At 30.4% G+C, this 15,867-nt stretch overlaps 2 protein-coding genes across 8 annotated transcripts; both read left to right on the top strand.

Annotated features, from left to right (window-relative positions):
* The first annotated feature begins 329 nt into the window (after nucleotides 1–329).
* LOC111012089 (endoglucanase 9) lies at nucleotides 330–5,762 on the top strand. Its single transcript, XM_022286114.2, has 6 exons — nucleotides 330–623; nucleotides 1,388–1,891; nucleotides 2,727–2,876; nucleotides 3,959–4,070; nucleotides 4,158–4,321; nucleotides 5,278–5,762. Exons 1-6 carry the CDS (start codon nucleotides 405–407, stop codon nucleotides 5,602–5,604), a joined length of 1,476 nt encoding a protein of 491 aa, XP_022141806.1. The 5' UTR covers nucleotides 330–404; the 3' UTR covers nucleotides 5,605–5,762.
* Nucleotides 5,763–6,358: 596 nt separating this feature from the next.
* LOC111012090 (RNA-binding (RRM/RBD/RNP motifs) family protein) lies at nucleotides 6,359–10,738 on the top strand. Of its 7 annotated transcripts, none has more exons than XM_088119657.1 (6): nucleotides 6,385–6,513; nucleotides 7,067–7,139; nucleotides 7,242–7,313; nucleotides 7,453–7,664; nucleotides 8,805–8,979; nucleotides 10,500–10,738. In XM_088119657.1, exons 1-6 carry the CDS (start codon nucleotides 6,481–6,483, stop codon nucleotides 10,577–10,579), a joined length of 645 nt encoding a protein of 214 aa, XP_087975783.1. In that variant the 5' UTR covers nucleotides 6,385–6,480; the 3' UTR covers nucleotides 10,580–10,738. The 7 variants fall into 7 exon arrangements, with proteins under 7 accessions (XP_022141807.1, XP_087975783.1, XP_087975785.1 ...); XM_088119659.1 differs by having other exon boundaries at nucleotides 6,386–6,513; nucleotides 10,495–10,738; XM_088119658.1 differs by lacking the exon at nucleotides 10,500–10,738 and adding an exon at nucleotides 10,026–10,313 and having other exon boundaries at nucleotides 6,386–6,513.
* Nucleotides 10,739–15,867: the final 5,129 nt, after the last annotated feature.

Raw genomic sequence — 15,867 nt, 5'->3', positions numbered from 1 at the left:
TACTAGACGAGACGATAGACGACTTCTACCCCTAAAGAAACTAAGATAGGTCAACTAAATGGGACTTTAAGTTTTTTTTTTTTTTGGATAATTTATTTATGCATGGGTAGCTTTTTAAGCATTCAAAAACCCTAAAGTAAGAGACATGATTTTTGGCACAAGAGAAAGGAAAAAGAAAAGGGAAGGTTTAATTTAGAAAGAAGCATGAAAATTTTGAAGAGTATTAAAAATCAGAATTCTTATTGACTTGCAAAACAAAAGCCTAAGATTGCGCTAATGAATAAACATGCAACTGAATATCTCACTTAATTTTCTCTCTATATAAACCAATGTTCTTTCTCCATCATTTTCAATCCAAACTAAAAGAATCTCTCTATTTTTGTTTTTCTTGAGTTGTTCTTGCCATGGCTGCCACCCCAAAGGCTTCGACTCTCTTCTTCTTATTCTCCTTGCTCTTGTTTCCATTTTCATGGATGGATGGAGCTCGGGGTGATCCGAATTATCGAGACGCCTTGGCTAAGTCGATATTGTTCTTCCAAGGACAGCGCTCCGGAAGGATCCCTGCTGGCCTACAGATTTCTTGGAGGTCGAACTCTGGCCTCTATGATGGCGAACTTGCTCATGTATGTATTATCAAAATATCTTTAACATTTTTTTAATGCAACATGTAGGGAGAATTCAAACTTATAATCTATTAGTCAGAGAAAAATGTCAAATTACTGATGAACTAAGTTCAATGTCAAAGAGTCGGTTTTTCCACCTTATCTTTCTTATTTCTTGCATTTTTCAAATAAAATAAAAACCAAAATTTTTTGTCTTTTCAATTTAAAAGAAGCAAAACTACCATAGGTAACCATTTTTCTTTTAATTTTTTCTCAAATTGTAAATTAAAAAATAAAACGTTTACATGAACATTAATTTTAAAATAAAATAATATTTATATGCACTTTCAAAAGAAATTTATATAAATAACACATGAATTGTGATTTCAACTCATATTTTTTCTAATGAAAACGGTTGAATTGATTTTAATGCGATTATTTATTTAACTTTGTCGTATGTTAATTTTTATTAATAGATTAATAGCATGAAGTTTTTCTTGTGCTTTTCCTTTTCCGCTAGCATTCGAATAAAGAAATTTAATTACTTTCCTTTTAAAATTTTTAATTTAGAATTATGTTTTATTATTATTTTATTGAAATGGAAAGTAAAGAAAGAAATTAAATTTGTACAAAATTTAGAAATGTCAAATGTAAATTACTAAACACTTATTTCTTAAAAATTATAAAATAAAATAAAAAAAAAAAACTATTGATATCAACTTTACCAAAAAGAGAGTTGCAAGGTTTTAGTTTTTAGTCAAACCAATGGTTTTGCTTGGTCGCAGGTGGATTTGACCGGCGGCTACTACGACGCCGGCGACAACGTAAAATTCAACTTTCCGATGGCTTTCACGACGACCATGCTGTCGTGGGGCGCACTCGAGCACGGGGCGCGTATGGGGACGCAGCTGGCGAACACACGCGCCGCCATCCGCTGGGCCACCGACTATCTTCTGAAGTGCGCCACCGCCACCCCCGGCAAGGTCTACGTCGGCGTCGGCGACCCCAACGTGGACCACAGGTGCTGGGAGCGGCCGGAGGACATGGACACGGTTCGAACCGTCTACTCGGTCTCCGCCGCCAACCCGGGATCGGACGTCGCCGGAGAGACCGCCGCCGCGCTCGCCGCCGCCTCCATGGTTTTCCGGAAGGTTGACCGGAAATACTCGAATTTGCTGCTGGCGACGGCGAAGAAGGTGCTGCAGTTTGCCGTTCAGTATAAAGGGTCTTATAGCGATTCGCTTGGTTCTGCCGTTTGCCCATTTTATTGCTCTTATTCTGGATACAAGGTAACAATTTTAAGATCTTGTTGGGCCCAAATAGGCCCATTTCCTTTTTTTTTTACATTATTTTAACTCTTTAGTTTGGTTTTTTTTTTAATAAATAAATTGTTTTTTAGTACAATACGGGGTAGTGATTCAAAATCACAACTTTGATTGGAGATAAAAGACTTAAACTAGTTGAACTAGACTCAATTTGACATAAAAAAAAGGGTTTTGAATCTTGCAAGAGATATTGTTGAGATATCATAAATTTTGAAATTTAAAAGTGACATTCGATGATATAGAAGGAAAAAGACATTAATCAAGTTTCGTTTTCATAAAAATGAGAATAGTACTTATCTTTATGAATTTTTTATGTGTTTTCTTTAAATACTAGTTAGTAAGAGATAGATTTTGATCAATATACATTAAAAGCATTATTTGTTTGGAATGCTTTTTTTTCTTTCTTTCATGTATTTTCGCTTTTTGATTTTAAAAAATTGGTTTCAATCTTATTTCAGCCATATTATTATTGTTCTTTTAATACAACAACATTACGTGGGGTGAGGAGATTCGAACTCATATAAAGGAGGGATGTTTTAACCCATTGAAGTAAACTCAAGTTAGCTGACTATGATATTACTCAGCATCTTGTTTTTCTTTTGGCAATCCTCTCTCCTACATGTCAAAAAAAATTAATAGTAATTAATATAAGATAGATATTGACCTGCGAGTGCTAAAATACTTTTCTTATAAGTATAGAAATGAAGAAAACAATTTTGTATTTTGGAGATTTAGTTTTTTGTCACGGGAAATGATGAGATATTTATTTATGATATGAAAATTATGTTGATTAATTTAGGATGAGTTGGTGTGGGGAGCAGCATGGCTTCTAAGAGCAACAAATGATGTTCAATACTTCAATTTGTTGAAGTCATTGGGAGGTGATGATGTGACTGACATCTTCAGTTGGGACAACAAGTATGCTGGTGCTCATGTTCTTTTGTCTAGGGTAATAACATTCTCTCTTCTCTTCTCTTTTCCCGAATCACTTTTCAGATGTTCGTACATCTTACTTTTACTTGTCGTAGATTCATGAATTTTAGAAAATTTAAAGACACGAAATTGAAAATTAAAAGACTCGTTAGTAATCTTTTGAATTATATTCATCTATAAGATACGATCTTGAAAACTAAGGTGACCACCTGGTTAGAGTTTAATAAACTATGAGTTTCATTTGACAAATCAAATGTAGTAGGGTATGTGGTTGTCTTGTGAGATGAGTTGAGATGCGTGTAAGATACCTGGACACTCACGTATATAAAAGGAAAAAAAACGTAAAATACATTTTTGGTCCCTAAAGTTTGGACTTGATTTCTATTTGGTCCATGAGTTTAAATAACTTGATTTCTATTTGGTCCATGAGTTTAAATAACTATCACTTTTGGTCATTAAGATTCAAATTTAATTTCTATTTGGTACTTAAGTTTCAAAAGTAACATATTTGGTCTTTGAAGTTTGAATTTAGTTTTGAATTAATCTTGATGATTGAGTTTGGTTTCTAATTGATCCCTGAGTTAGTCGACTATTAGTTGAGTTAACGGAATGTTGTTGTCACAATTAATATATGTTGACTAGACGTTGTTACTTAGGCAAAAAAGAATGAGAGAATCTCGTTAGGTTAACTAACGGTCAACTTAACTCAGAGACTTAATTAGAAATTAAATTCAAACTTCACGGGTTAATTAAAAACTAAATTCAAACCTTAAGGACTAAACATGTTTCTTTTGAAACTTCAAGGACTAAATTGAAACTAAATTTAAACCCAGGATAAAAAATGATGGTTTTTTAAATTCAACGGTTGAGTAGAACTAAGTCTAAACCTCAAGGACCAAAAGGATATTTTACCGAAAAAGGAAAAAAAAAACATATAGACCTACAAGGCATAACGTTGAAAGTAGTGCATTGACGAAACTTACTATTAATTAATCTAATTATCTCTTCTTATTTGCAATGTAATATTTTTTTAGAAAGATAAATATAATATATATATATTATCATTTTTAATATTGTTTTTGTATACTGTGTGTGTAGCGGGCGTTGTTAAATAAAGACAAGAATTTCGATTCGTACAAACAAGAAGCGGAAGCCTTTATGTGTCGAATTTTGCCCAATTCTCCATACTCTAGCACGCACTACACTCAAGGTGTGCAATCAAATTATAATGCTTAAAAGTCGACCTAAACATTGCTCAATCATATCTCGAGACGATGTTTGATTGAATTTTGTGCAGGGGGATTGATGTTCAAGCTGCCAGAAAGTAACCTCCAATATGTGACATCCATAACGTTTTTACTCGCCACTTATTCCAAGTACATGTCCGCCGCCAAACACTCTTTTAACTGCGGCAGCCTCCTTGTCACTCCGGCATCCCTCAAGAATCTTGCCAAAAAACAGGTGACGCCAAAACGCCGTCGTATTGTCACCTTCTTAACAAATTTTAAATCCTGTTTTTCTGTCAAATTTCGCATTTATTTGGTTTTGGCGATTAAATTTTTAAATTTCTCAATTTTAAAATATTATATTTTAGTGCTAAATTTTTATATAAAAATTATTTTAGTCTGTTTTTATAATTTTACATTATTCATCCAAAACTCAAATAGTAAACCTTAATAGAGCTATTATTATTATTATTATTATAATATATATATTTTGTAAAGTAACATAGCTTATAAATTTTGTCATACTAAATAAATTATAAATAGTCCTTATTGTTTGTCTATAATTCCAATTTAATTCTCATGGTTTAGACTTATTTTTAACTTGATCCCAGCAATTAAAAAAACTTCAATTCAATCTATATCGTTTAACTTATTTTCAATTTGGTCTCTATAATTTTGTTAAAATCCACCATTGTTTTTAAATTTTGTTTTAATCACCAAGAAAGTCCACATATTTCTTTATGTTTCATATTATTATTATTATTATTATTTTTAAACATGGTAACCTAACATAATTAACTAAATAGAAATCATCAAATTCAAACTAAGTAATCTTTCTTTTTATTAACATGAGAGACAGATGATAAAGTTTTATAGTTACAAAATTATAGGAATCAAATTAAAGTACCTTAAAATTGAAAATCTAACAATTATAGAGATTACATTGAATTAAGTCCATGTTAATTTTTTTTTTGAAATTAAGCTCAAATTATAAAGAATAAATATTAGAATATGGGAAAGAGATCAGATTTGAAGTTGTTTTGGATTAAAATTTATAAAATCATAAGAACTAAACTAAATAATATTTTTTTTAGTATAATAAGACAAGGATCGAACTCATAATAACCTCTTGTTTGAGATATATGTCTTGAGTTAGCTAAATATATATATATTTTTTATTATGAAATTTAGGTTGATTATATATTGGGAGAGAACCCATTAAAGATGTCATACATGGTGGGGTACGGACCACATTTTCCAAGAAGAATTCACCATAGAGGATCTTCGCTGCCGTCAAAGGCCAGCCACCCTCAGACCATCGGTTGCGACGGCGGTTTCCAGCCCTTCTTCTATTCCTACAACCCCAACCCCAACCTCTTGATCGGCGCCGTCGTCGGCGGCCCCAACCAGAGCGACGGCTTTTCCGACGACCGCTCCGATTACAGCCACTCTGAGCCTGCCACATACATCAACGCCGCCCTCGTCGGTCCCCTCGCCTTTTTCTCCGGCAAATCCTAATTCCACGCTCCTCCACCGCCGCCGCCCTCTGTGAATATCCCCAAAAGGAGTGGATGAAAAATTACTCTTTTTTTTTCCTTTTTTTCTTTTTTTCAAACCAAAAAAGTTGTAAGTTCAATCTTCCACTCCCATAGATTATACTAAAAGAAATATCTGTAGATTCTCTTGTCATATCATACCATTACTGTCGAAAAAAGCGTAGGTGACCAAATGAAATGACAAATCAAATTAAGAATTTTTAAGGGCATGTTTGGTTGTAAACTTGGATTTTGTTTTTTGTTTTTATTGAATGGATTGAGCGAATACGGTTGGCAGGATCTTGAAGATTCATTTTTGAAAACTATTTACGATAGAAATTCTAAAAACGATTTTTTTACGTAGTGTTTTCAGATTCAGAATTTGAAATTTCAAGTTATAAATTCTTTTGATCTGTTGGTCTATATATATAATGTAATTCTAACTCTATAAAAAAATTATTAAAAAAGAAGTTGGTATGTAATTCTAATTTGAAATATAGACCAACTTACGTCAATAAATTAACAAAGAAAAAGGAAAAAAAGTTTTTTTTTTCTCTTTTCTAAAAATAAAATCTGTTTTCTGATTCTTTAATAAACCTATTACTACTAGAAGGTTCCTTCCCAGTTGAAAAATCCTAATAAAAAGAAAAACTGGTAAAATCATAAAATTTTCAAGCGCTCCACGTGTACGGTCAAAAAAAGACGGCAATAAGAAAATCGCAATCGACGTGGCAGATCAAAAGTCGTTAAATTGAGGTCAATTGGCTGAGTGACTTCGCCGTCGTTTCTCTTTCTTTTATCGTTTGGTTTTCCTTCTGTTTTCTGAAAATCTTCGGTGCTAGGGTTTTGCATCTCAATCATGTCGGGAAGATCAAATTGCTGCACCGTTTACGTAGGTTTGTTCGTTGTTATCTTTATTCTTCAACTTAATTCATGTCTTCACTTCCCTATTTCGCTTTTCTTCGTTGTTTGAACTTTTTCATTTTCCTTTTACGAGGATACTGATGCTTCCGTTTGCAAAAGAAATCGCTGGAAATTATCCAGGATTAAGCTTCGTGGTTGTACTTACGTCGAGTTCCATACGAAAATTATGCTTTTGGGTTGTCAATATTCTAAGATTTATGTTTCTGTTTTGGCGTTACCCTCTGTTTGGAATCAAGAAAGTTCAAGAAAGTCCGAGGAATGATGTTTTAAATCCTCTTGTTTGAAATTAGAAAGATTTGAAGATAATTAAATTAGTAACTTACCTAAAAATGGTATGAAATCCTCCAAAATTCGACCATTTTAGTTTGGAAAGCTTTTGAAGTGAAAACTACTGTTTCAAGTTATTACAAACGGAATTACGTTACAATTTGAAGTCACTAAAAAAACTTGGAGATACATTACCTTTGCATTTATTATGCTTTAGTAATTGATGTGTAGGACGGGTTTATTGATTCTCTCAGTTTGCGCGTTCAGTGATTGAACAGAAAGGGCTGGATTGTATTCTGGATTTCTTTCTCCAACGTATCCTCTCGTGTAAATACTTTAGTTCCTGTTAAGATGCTTGATTTGCTGCTTTTGAGGTGAAGGGGTTGGAAGTTGACCTTATTTTGTTTTTGTTTCCGTTACATCTCTTAGATTATCTTCGTTTTTGCTTAACTTGTACAACCTTGATTTCCACTTTTCCCCACATAGTTGATCTGCATCTGGGTTAGTTTTTTTCCCCATTTTAATGTTAATGCCATTTTGTTCTCTAATATTTCTTAAATATGATAAAAAATCGTTTCTACTTATGCTGTCATGGATGTTCTGTGAGCTTATTCTTTCGGGGGACTTTCACTTTCTGTAGGTAATTTGGATGATAGGGTAAGTGATAGGGTTCTGTATGACATTCTAATCCAAGCTGGGCGGTTAGTGGACTTGCACATTCCTCGGGACAAGGAATCTGGCAAACCCAAGGGTTATGCTTTTGCAGAATATGAAAGCGAGGAGATTGCCAACTATGCTGTTAAGCTTTTCTCCGGTCTCGTGATTCTTCATAACCGGATCCTGAAGTTTGCAGTATGTCCTTATTATTTCTTTCTCAATGCAACTTCAGGGTTTCCTTTCCTTGTATCTTTGTTTTTTTCAAATGTATTATCAAATCTGTTTTCTAGCTATTTTTTTTAATATTTACTTCATGGTTCAGTATTTAGGTGATACACACATCTTCTCTAGTTTGACAACCATTGCATTTTGATCAATAACTCACTTTAGATAGTACTAGTCTATTAACACGTGTGTTGCATTTGAAATTTTTGTTTCATTTGACTTCATGGAAAAAGAAGATTTGAGAAATTTAATTAAATGTCAAAGATTAAAAAGTCTTAAGAGAATAACATATGATTTGATTTATAATTAAAGTTTTTATGTACTAACTATATATTAATTAATGAAGTTATCTTCGTAATAGAACTTGGTTCTCCTTCATATGCCTTATGTAGTATATAATTCATAAACTTTTTACAGTTTTAGCAATCACATTAAAATTATATCATTTTGTTCTTTATTCTTTACGAATCTAGTTTGCACTTAGAAGCAACCTTCTCATCATAATGAATTGATGGGAGGAAGGAAGATATATTCACGGATATGTCATTATTTATCATGTAATGGAAATTTAATCTAGTTTAGTTTATATCACCACACAATTTTAAATGACTTGGTTGGAAAGACAGAAGGCTTTCCAATTTTAGAGGATGAACACAAGCATTAAAAGATTATTGATAAACAAAAATAAATGGAAACTATAATTTATTCATCACCATGACTTTAAATGAGTTCGTTGCAAACCAAAGAACTTATCTAAATTTGGGAATGAAGGTAGATTTTAAAATGTTAATAGAAAACCAAAATAAGCTTAAATATATAATTGCATGTATTAAATTATATCTATGAGTTTTATAAAAGGTGATATGTTTTAATTCTGATTTGGACTAATTAGGAACAATATAAACAATGAAGGGGCACATTGAAATATGATGTTTCCTTTTCCATTTATATATTTAGTATAGTTAATTTCCTTTGATATATGATTCTTGGCTGTGCGGTCTCATACTTTCAATTTTGTAATCAGATGATTGTGCAATCATCTTGAGTGTGGTACTTGGAAAGTTATCAAGTTATGGGAATGAGGCATGGTTTCTTACTTCTTGCAAACAGGTATCTGGGCAAGACAAGCCTTCACCTAGTAGTATCGCAATCAATTCATCATCAAATATATCTCATAAATTGAGATCGCAGTTTGTTCCGGGTTACTCTAGTGAAATATCTCAGTATTCCAATCGCTTGTCAACATCATGCAGGTTTTCAGCGTACCCCGAGAACCATCTAGAAGGTGATTTTCCATATTCTCCTCTGTTTTTGTATTTTCTTTGTTAGTTGTGCTATAAAATTTTGTATTTTTTCTTTCACGGGTTTTCCCACACTAGTTCAACAAATTCTTTTTTTTCTTTTATTCAGCGCCTCTTTACCCTGGTTTAGTTAACCAATCTAATGGGTATGGATCACATATGGGTAACTACAATAACGAATACAGTCAGCGATATTGTGGGACAACTTTGGATAGCTTTAACCATTCTAGACCACGCCGCTATGAAACGAGTAATCCAGTATACTATCCTCCTTACGAATTTTTGAACTAAGGCAGCTAGCACTTTGCATTTTGGTTAATCATCTTAGGTAATTTAAGCTTTAGGATTAGTTTGATCTCTTTGTTGATGCAGAAGGTTTAGTGGAAAATGATATGATATTTGCTATGGAGCTTGCTGGTTTGTGATATCAAATATATAGTGTCATTCTGTAGGTGTGCATGTTCATATGTTTTGGCTGTTTCATTATAGTTGATACTCTAATCCAAGTATTGTAATCTATTTTTAAAATTGTCAGATTTACTTTACTTCGAGTTTGATGTTATGTAATATAAATGACATTTTTCGTGGTGACTGCAAGGGATGGCTTTCTGTTTGTGTATATTTGACTGCCAGGCCAAGGTCCAAAATGTGAACTGATATGGACTGACCTTGTTGCATTTTGTAGACCTACTTGATAACGTTTTTATTTTTATATATCTTTTCAAATTTACATTTGTTTATAAATAACTTATTTGTTTAGTTTTTTCATTTTTTGAGAACATGTTCGAAGACTATTTAGAATCGCTCAATTATTTTGAAAACAGGAAAGAAATCGTTATCAGGGCAACCTTTTGTTTCTGTGTTGTCCTCATATGGTTTTGAGACTTCTGATTCTTGTATTTGAAACAAACGTATGGCTTGCTTGAAATTTTCAAGGGTTTGAAAAGAATTGATGATTGAAAATTTAATTCTTCGAAAGAAATGGTCTTTACTAGTCCTGAAAGCCATTGGTTTTTCTGTGGGATCGTAGATAAAACATTTGGTGATCAGGCTAGTGGCAGTTCTGTCCAAGGATCAATGTAGTAGTGGTCTCTATCAAAATCCAAGAATCTAAATGCCTCCTTTCTCTATTCTGGGCTCAAAGTTCCTACCTGGAGTTGCCCATTAATTTTACAATTCTTTGTATCGTAATATGAATTTGCTCAATCCCTTATACTTATCCTCTTTTTATTGTTTGTGAAATCTGTATTTGATGTAAAATATACCAGTTTGTTTGTATGTGTATGATAAAACAATCATTATTTGGCTGTTCTTCTAAGATTTGGGATAAGTTTGATATAGATCTAGGGAGCAGTGTTCTCAAAGATTGTTTTATACTGATTCTGTGCAATCAGTAAGAGATTGAGTTGAAGAGGATTACCTTTCTGCATCCTCATTCTTTCCTATAATTGTAATTAGAATTGTTTCCCTGGTTAACAATCTGGCCTCACCGGTGGCAGTGCAGGAGGGTTAGGGTTGTGCTCGTTGCGGGGTTACAAAGGTAATCTCGAGCTCATATTGTTCATAGGCGTTCAAGAAGCTTAGAAAGCTGAGATGCATTTTTAGGGAAGAGAACAGTGAGAGGTAAAACAATGAGATGCATTTTTAGGGAAGAGAATAATGGGATGTAAAACAAAGCATGTGGGTGATTAATTTAATCCTTAATTGGATGTTTAAAGGTAGGGTATAAATCCTTAAAAAATTTTAAGTATAGATGATAGATTGCTATATATTTTATTTAAATAAATAAATTGTTGCATATTAAAGGGATTAAATTGTTAGGATTTTTTTTATTCTGAAAGAAAATTATGAAAATTAGAAAAAGTAGTTTTGTTTTGTTTCTATTTCTCGGGGTAATTTTTTTTTTTTTTTTTAGTATATAGCATATAAGGGTTAAAATTTGAACTTGTTGAGTTTAGGGTTATCTGATTAACAAAATACTTGTTGAGTTTAGGGTTATCTGATTAACAAATACTAATTCTTTTTTATATTATATATATATTTTTTGCTTTTTTGTTTTCATATTTTATATATATTTTTTTGATAAAATATTTTATATTTTTTAAAAATTTAAAAATAAATTAAAAATATTAATTAAGGAAGTTCCTTCTCGGTTTCGCAATTGGCATTTCTTTTATATATTTTACCTATTTTGTTTTTTCATATTTATATTTCCCTTTTTTGTTTTTATTGGTTTTTTTATATCTGATATTTTTTATTGATAAAATATTTTCTATTTTTTAAAAATTTAAAAATAAATTTAAAATATTAATTAAGGAAGTTACTTCTCGGTTTCGCAGTTGGCATTTCTTTTATATATTTTACATATTTTGTTTTTTCATATCTATATTTCCCTTTTTTTGTTTTTTGTTTTTGATATTTTATATTTTCTTGGTTTTTTTATATTTTATAATTTTTACTGATAAAATATTTTCTATTTTTTTTAAAAAATAAATTAAAAATATTAATTTTCTTTTATATATTTTACATAATTTTGTTTTTCATATTTATATTTCCCTTTTTTTGTTTTTTGTTTGATTAAATTATGTTTTTTATTGGTCTTTTTATATTTTATATATTTTTTGATAAATATTTTCTATTTTTAAAATTATAAATATTTTGTATATAAAGCTAATAATTTAGACTTTTATATCAAAGAAACCTCTATTAAATTTTATTTTAATTAAAAATAAAAATAAAAGTTATGACAAATATTTTTGACGAGAGGGTGTCGGTTTGAATTCCAACCTTCCTTATTGTATGAAAAGACAAACTAAAAATAAAAATAAGAAACATGAAATAGTTATCAAACATATATATATAAATAGAAATTGTTACGAAACGTATTTTGTTTCTAGTTCGGAAATGGGAAATAGTAAGTGAGAATATTTCCAAATGTGCTCTTAATTTTTTTGACAAAATATGTTTAGTTAAATTATATCATGGAATGTACTTTTTTAATAATGTGCCCTTAATTTTTTTGACAAAATATGTTTAATTAAATTATATCATGGAATGTATTTTATTAATAAATTTAAATTCGTAACACTAAATGTAGATAAATGTTATAATTTTTATAATTCTATTTAATAAAAAAATCTAGAAAAACTCACTAATTTAATAAAAATCAAGTTTGTCCAATTAAATTTGATTAATAGTTGTTAAATAATTTTACAAAATTTATAAATTTAAATTGCAAAAACCAAATTTTGTTTTTGTTGTTTTTTTTTTGTCTAAATCTTATAATTATTTTATACCAAAATTATGTTGTTTTCGATAATTTTTCAAAAGAGAATCTATCAAATGGTAAAATTTGAAATATAGGTGAAAATTACAATATTGGTTCAGTGTAAATTAATGAACGTCGTCAAGTTTGATATTTTTTTTGTTATATTTATATGCATTTGTTCAATTGTTACCAAAAATTATGAATCAGATCCTATGTTTTTTTATCTCTAGTTTTAAAAGAATAAAAAATGTAAACGAAATGTTATCAAACGCGTCTTAAATAATTTAGCCAACGTGAGCATAATTAAATTGGTGACCATATCAATAATATTAATAATAAAACAATTAGTATTTCCTACATTAAATAAAGAATTTGGCCTATTTACTTAAAAAATTATAAATTATAAACAAATATAACATATATTTGATTTTTTTAGTATAATAAATAAGCGTAGGAAGGTTTGAGCGAATTTTTTTTATCAATTACAAATTTGTACATTGCTATTATCTTTAAATTAAAAGAAATTATAAAATGGACTCATATATTTATGACATGTATAAATCTGAGTTGGATGATCCTAGATAAATGGGTTGGATGAGACTAGATTTTACCTCTATTTTTAATTCAACTAGAGTAACATAAGTTAGTCGAATTAATTATTTTTTTCCTTGAATACCAACACGTGAGGTGGGAGATCGAATGAGCTATGCTCGTTGTTTTGACAAATGAGTCAGAATCAAATTGTTGAACAAAACATTAAGCTTAATATTGTATAAACCCAAGCCTACTTATGGTCTAAGTAAAAGTCTTGAAGTCGTAGAGATTGGAAAATACGTAGGGTAAAACAAAAATTGAAATTTGAGGGAAAAAAAAAGAAAGAAGAAGGAGAAAATATATAATAAAAAAAGAAAAGTTAAAATACTATTTTAGTCCTTGTATTTTTAGCTTAAGTTATTTTTTTCCTTCCTCTACTTTTAAAATGTTCATTTTAATCTTTATGCTTTTGATTCAATTTAGCTTCTGTAATTTTGAAAAGTAACTATTATAGTCTTTTAATTTGACTTTTAATCTCATTTATTTTATTGTAATTTTAAATTCGCACTAAATTCAATATATTTTTTGAAATCTAATCATGATTTTATATTAAAGAATTTCAATTATATATAGAATTTGTGTTAAATTTTTAAAAATATAAACAAAAATAGTAATTTTAAAAAGTACAATAATATTTTGAAACACGAGGATTAAAAGAAACTACAGTTAAAATAACTAAAAACTTTTTAAAAGTACAATACAATAACCTATGACCTAATAACCTAAACTACCGAAATAGCATTTATAAAAGTAAAAGAACAAAAAATTTAGAAAATAAGATTAGAGAACAAAAACAAAATGAGAAATCCTCAGGAATGACTACTCACAAGAAAGCTTAATCAAAATGAATCAGAAAATTTTTTCTACGATCGATCGGTATAAACATCAACTCCGAATTGGATTAGTTTCTCCTCAACAAATAAGTACTTGGGCCAATAAAACCCTACCTAATGACGAGATAGTTGGAGAGGTAACAAAACCTTATACTTTTCATTACAAAACCAATAAACCTGAAAAAGATGGATTATTTTGTGAAAGAATTTTTGGGCCTATAAAAAGCGGGATTTGTGCTTGTGGAAATTATCGAGTAATTATCGTTAAGCAAAATGGCCAAAGTTTTTCTAAATTGCATGACATGGCCAAAGTTGGTTTCCTACATTTTAGGAGAGGTGTATAATTCCTCATTTATCCCTCTACACATTTCATGAAATGTCCATATTGCCCTTGCAGTCTTTCTCCATTTTACCCATCCACGTTTTATGTCTCCTACATTCCCTTAAATCTCTCCTAAACTAGCAATGTTATCGAGTTAATATTGAAACCACCTTAACTACAAAATCTACATAATTCTTAAAATCTTTCCACAAAATTTAAACCACAAAATCTACCTATATCATACTTAATATTGAAACCACATTTAAGTACAAAATCTATATAATTCCTAAAATCTTTCCACAAAATTTAATCCACCAAATCTACATATATGATTCAAACAAGTTTAAAATGTATTTAATTTTTTTAAACAAACCTAACTAATTGGTTTGAACATTCCAGTAATCAGCAACCTTAAATACAATGTTTCTTTAATATTCTTACACAAGATATCATTAATCCCCACCCATTTTATTTTTACTTTTTTTCAAGAATTAAATCAATCAACGCAGGAACATTATGCGATCATTGTTAGCCACAATTTTAGTTGGGAGGAGCACAACAATTATCAAGAGTTCATTACCGGACACGTTTCAATTTCATTTGATTCCACCCTACAACAACTCTGTAAATGTATCTCTAGAGATCTTCATTTAATATTCTTACACAAGGTATCATTAATCCCCACCCATTTTATTTTTACATTTTTTCAAGAATTAAATCAATCAATGCGAGAACATTATGCGATCATTGTTAGTCACCATTTTAGTTGGGAGGAGCACAACAATTATCAAGGGTTCATTACCGGGCACGTTTCAATTCCATTCGATTCCACCCTACAACAACTCTGTGAATGTATCTCTAGAGATCTTCATTTTCTAGAAGGTAAAAAAATTACACGTCTTTCACTTTTCAGAAATGGTACTGACAAGTCGATAATTATGAGGCTGTTAGTAGATAGGGACGTGGCATGGGCCATATCCGTGTTGGCGGATGTCAGGTGCAACGACTACGGCATAGTTGTAGATACTGATCCCGTATATAACACCATATACGGGGTAGTGAAAGTTCAGACGCCGAAAATAGATTGAAAACTATCTGCAGAAAATAGTCATATTTTGCATCACATAATCTTTCTTTATCACTAAATCGGAACAAAGATCAATGCATAAAACATGACAAAAAGGTAACCAAAACCAACAAAATAAAAAATGCATATTAGCAATCAAGGAAACATATATTAATATTTACCTAAGGAGAGATTCGATAGATGTGTAAATATATGGCTACTAGAGGTTATCTCACAAACTAAGCAAGAGACGTGAATACAACGAGGTAGATATAGGATTGTATAGAGTAGATGACCATTTTGACTGGGTTATCCTTGTCCATCAACATTCATGACTAATATGCCACGATTATTACATTCTAAGAAGCTGCATTTTAATTCTTGATATATGAGAAGTAGTCATCGAGTTACTGAAACATTACTCGAAAGAATATTCCTATTGCAACAAACCCAGTTCTTAAAAAATTAGATTATTAACGAAAAAAGAAAACTCCACAAGATTCAACAATTGAATCAAGCCCCAAAAAAAATTTGTCCGGTAGAACCAATAAATAAGAATGTGTATTCCTAATATTGTTAAAATTAATTAGTTCCTAATGAGTATCAATTAGTACCACATAAGTATCAATTAGTTCTACGGGAATCTAATTGGATGTTATTGATTTTTTTACAATAAATTTTAAATATTTAACAATAAAATGGTTACATTGAGCTAAAAAACATCGGAATTGACAAGTTCCAGGTACTAATGATATTTATTGAAACATCAGAATTGAGGTCTGAGTTTAA

Source organism: Momordica charantia (assembly GCF_013281855.1).
Source record: "Momordica charantia cultivar OHB3-1 chromosome 11 unlocalized genomic scaffold, Mcharantia_2.0 BLBB01000011.1, whole genome shotgun sequence".
NCBI classification, from domain to species: domain Eukaryota; kingdom Viridiplantae; phylum Streptophyta; class Magnoliopsida; order Cucurbitales; family Cucurbitaceae; genus Momordica; species Momordica charantia.
Note: the sequence above shows the minus strand (reverse complement) of the source record. Positions and strands in the feature narration are given on the sequence as shown.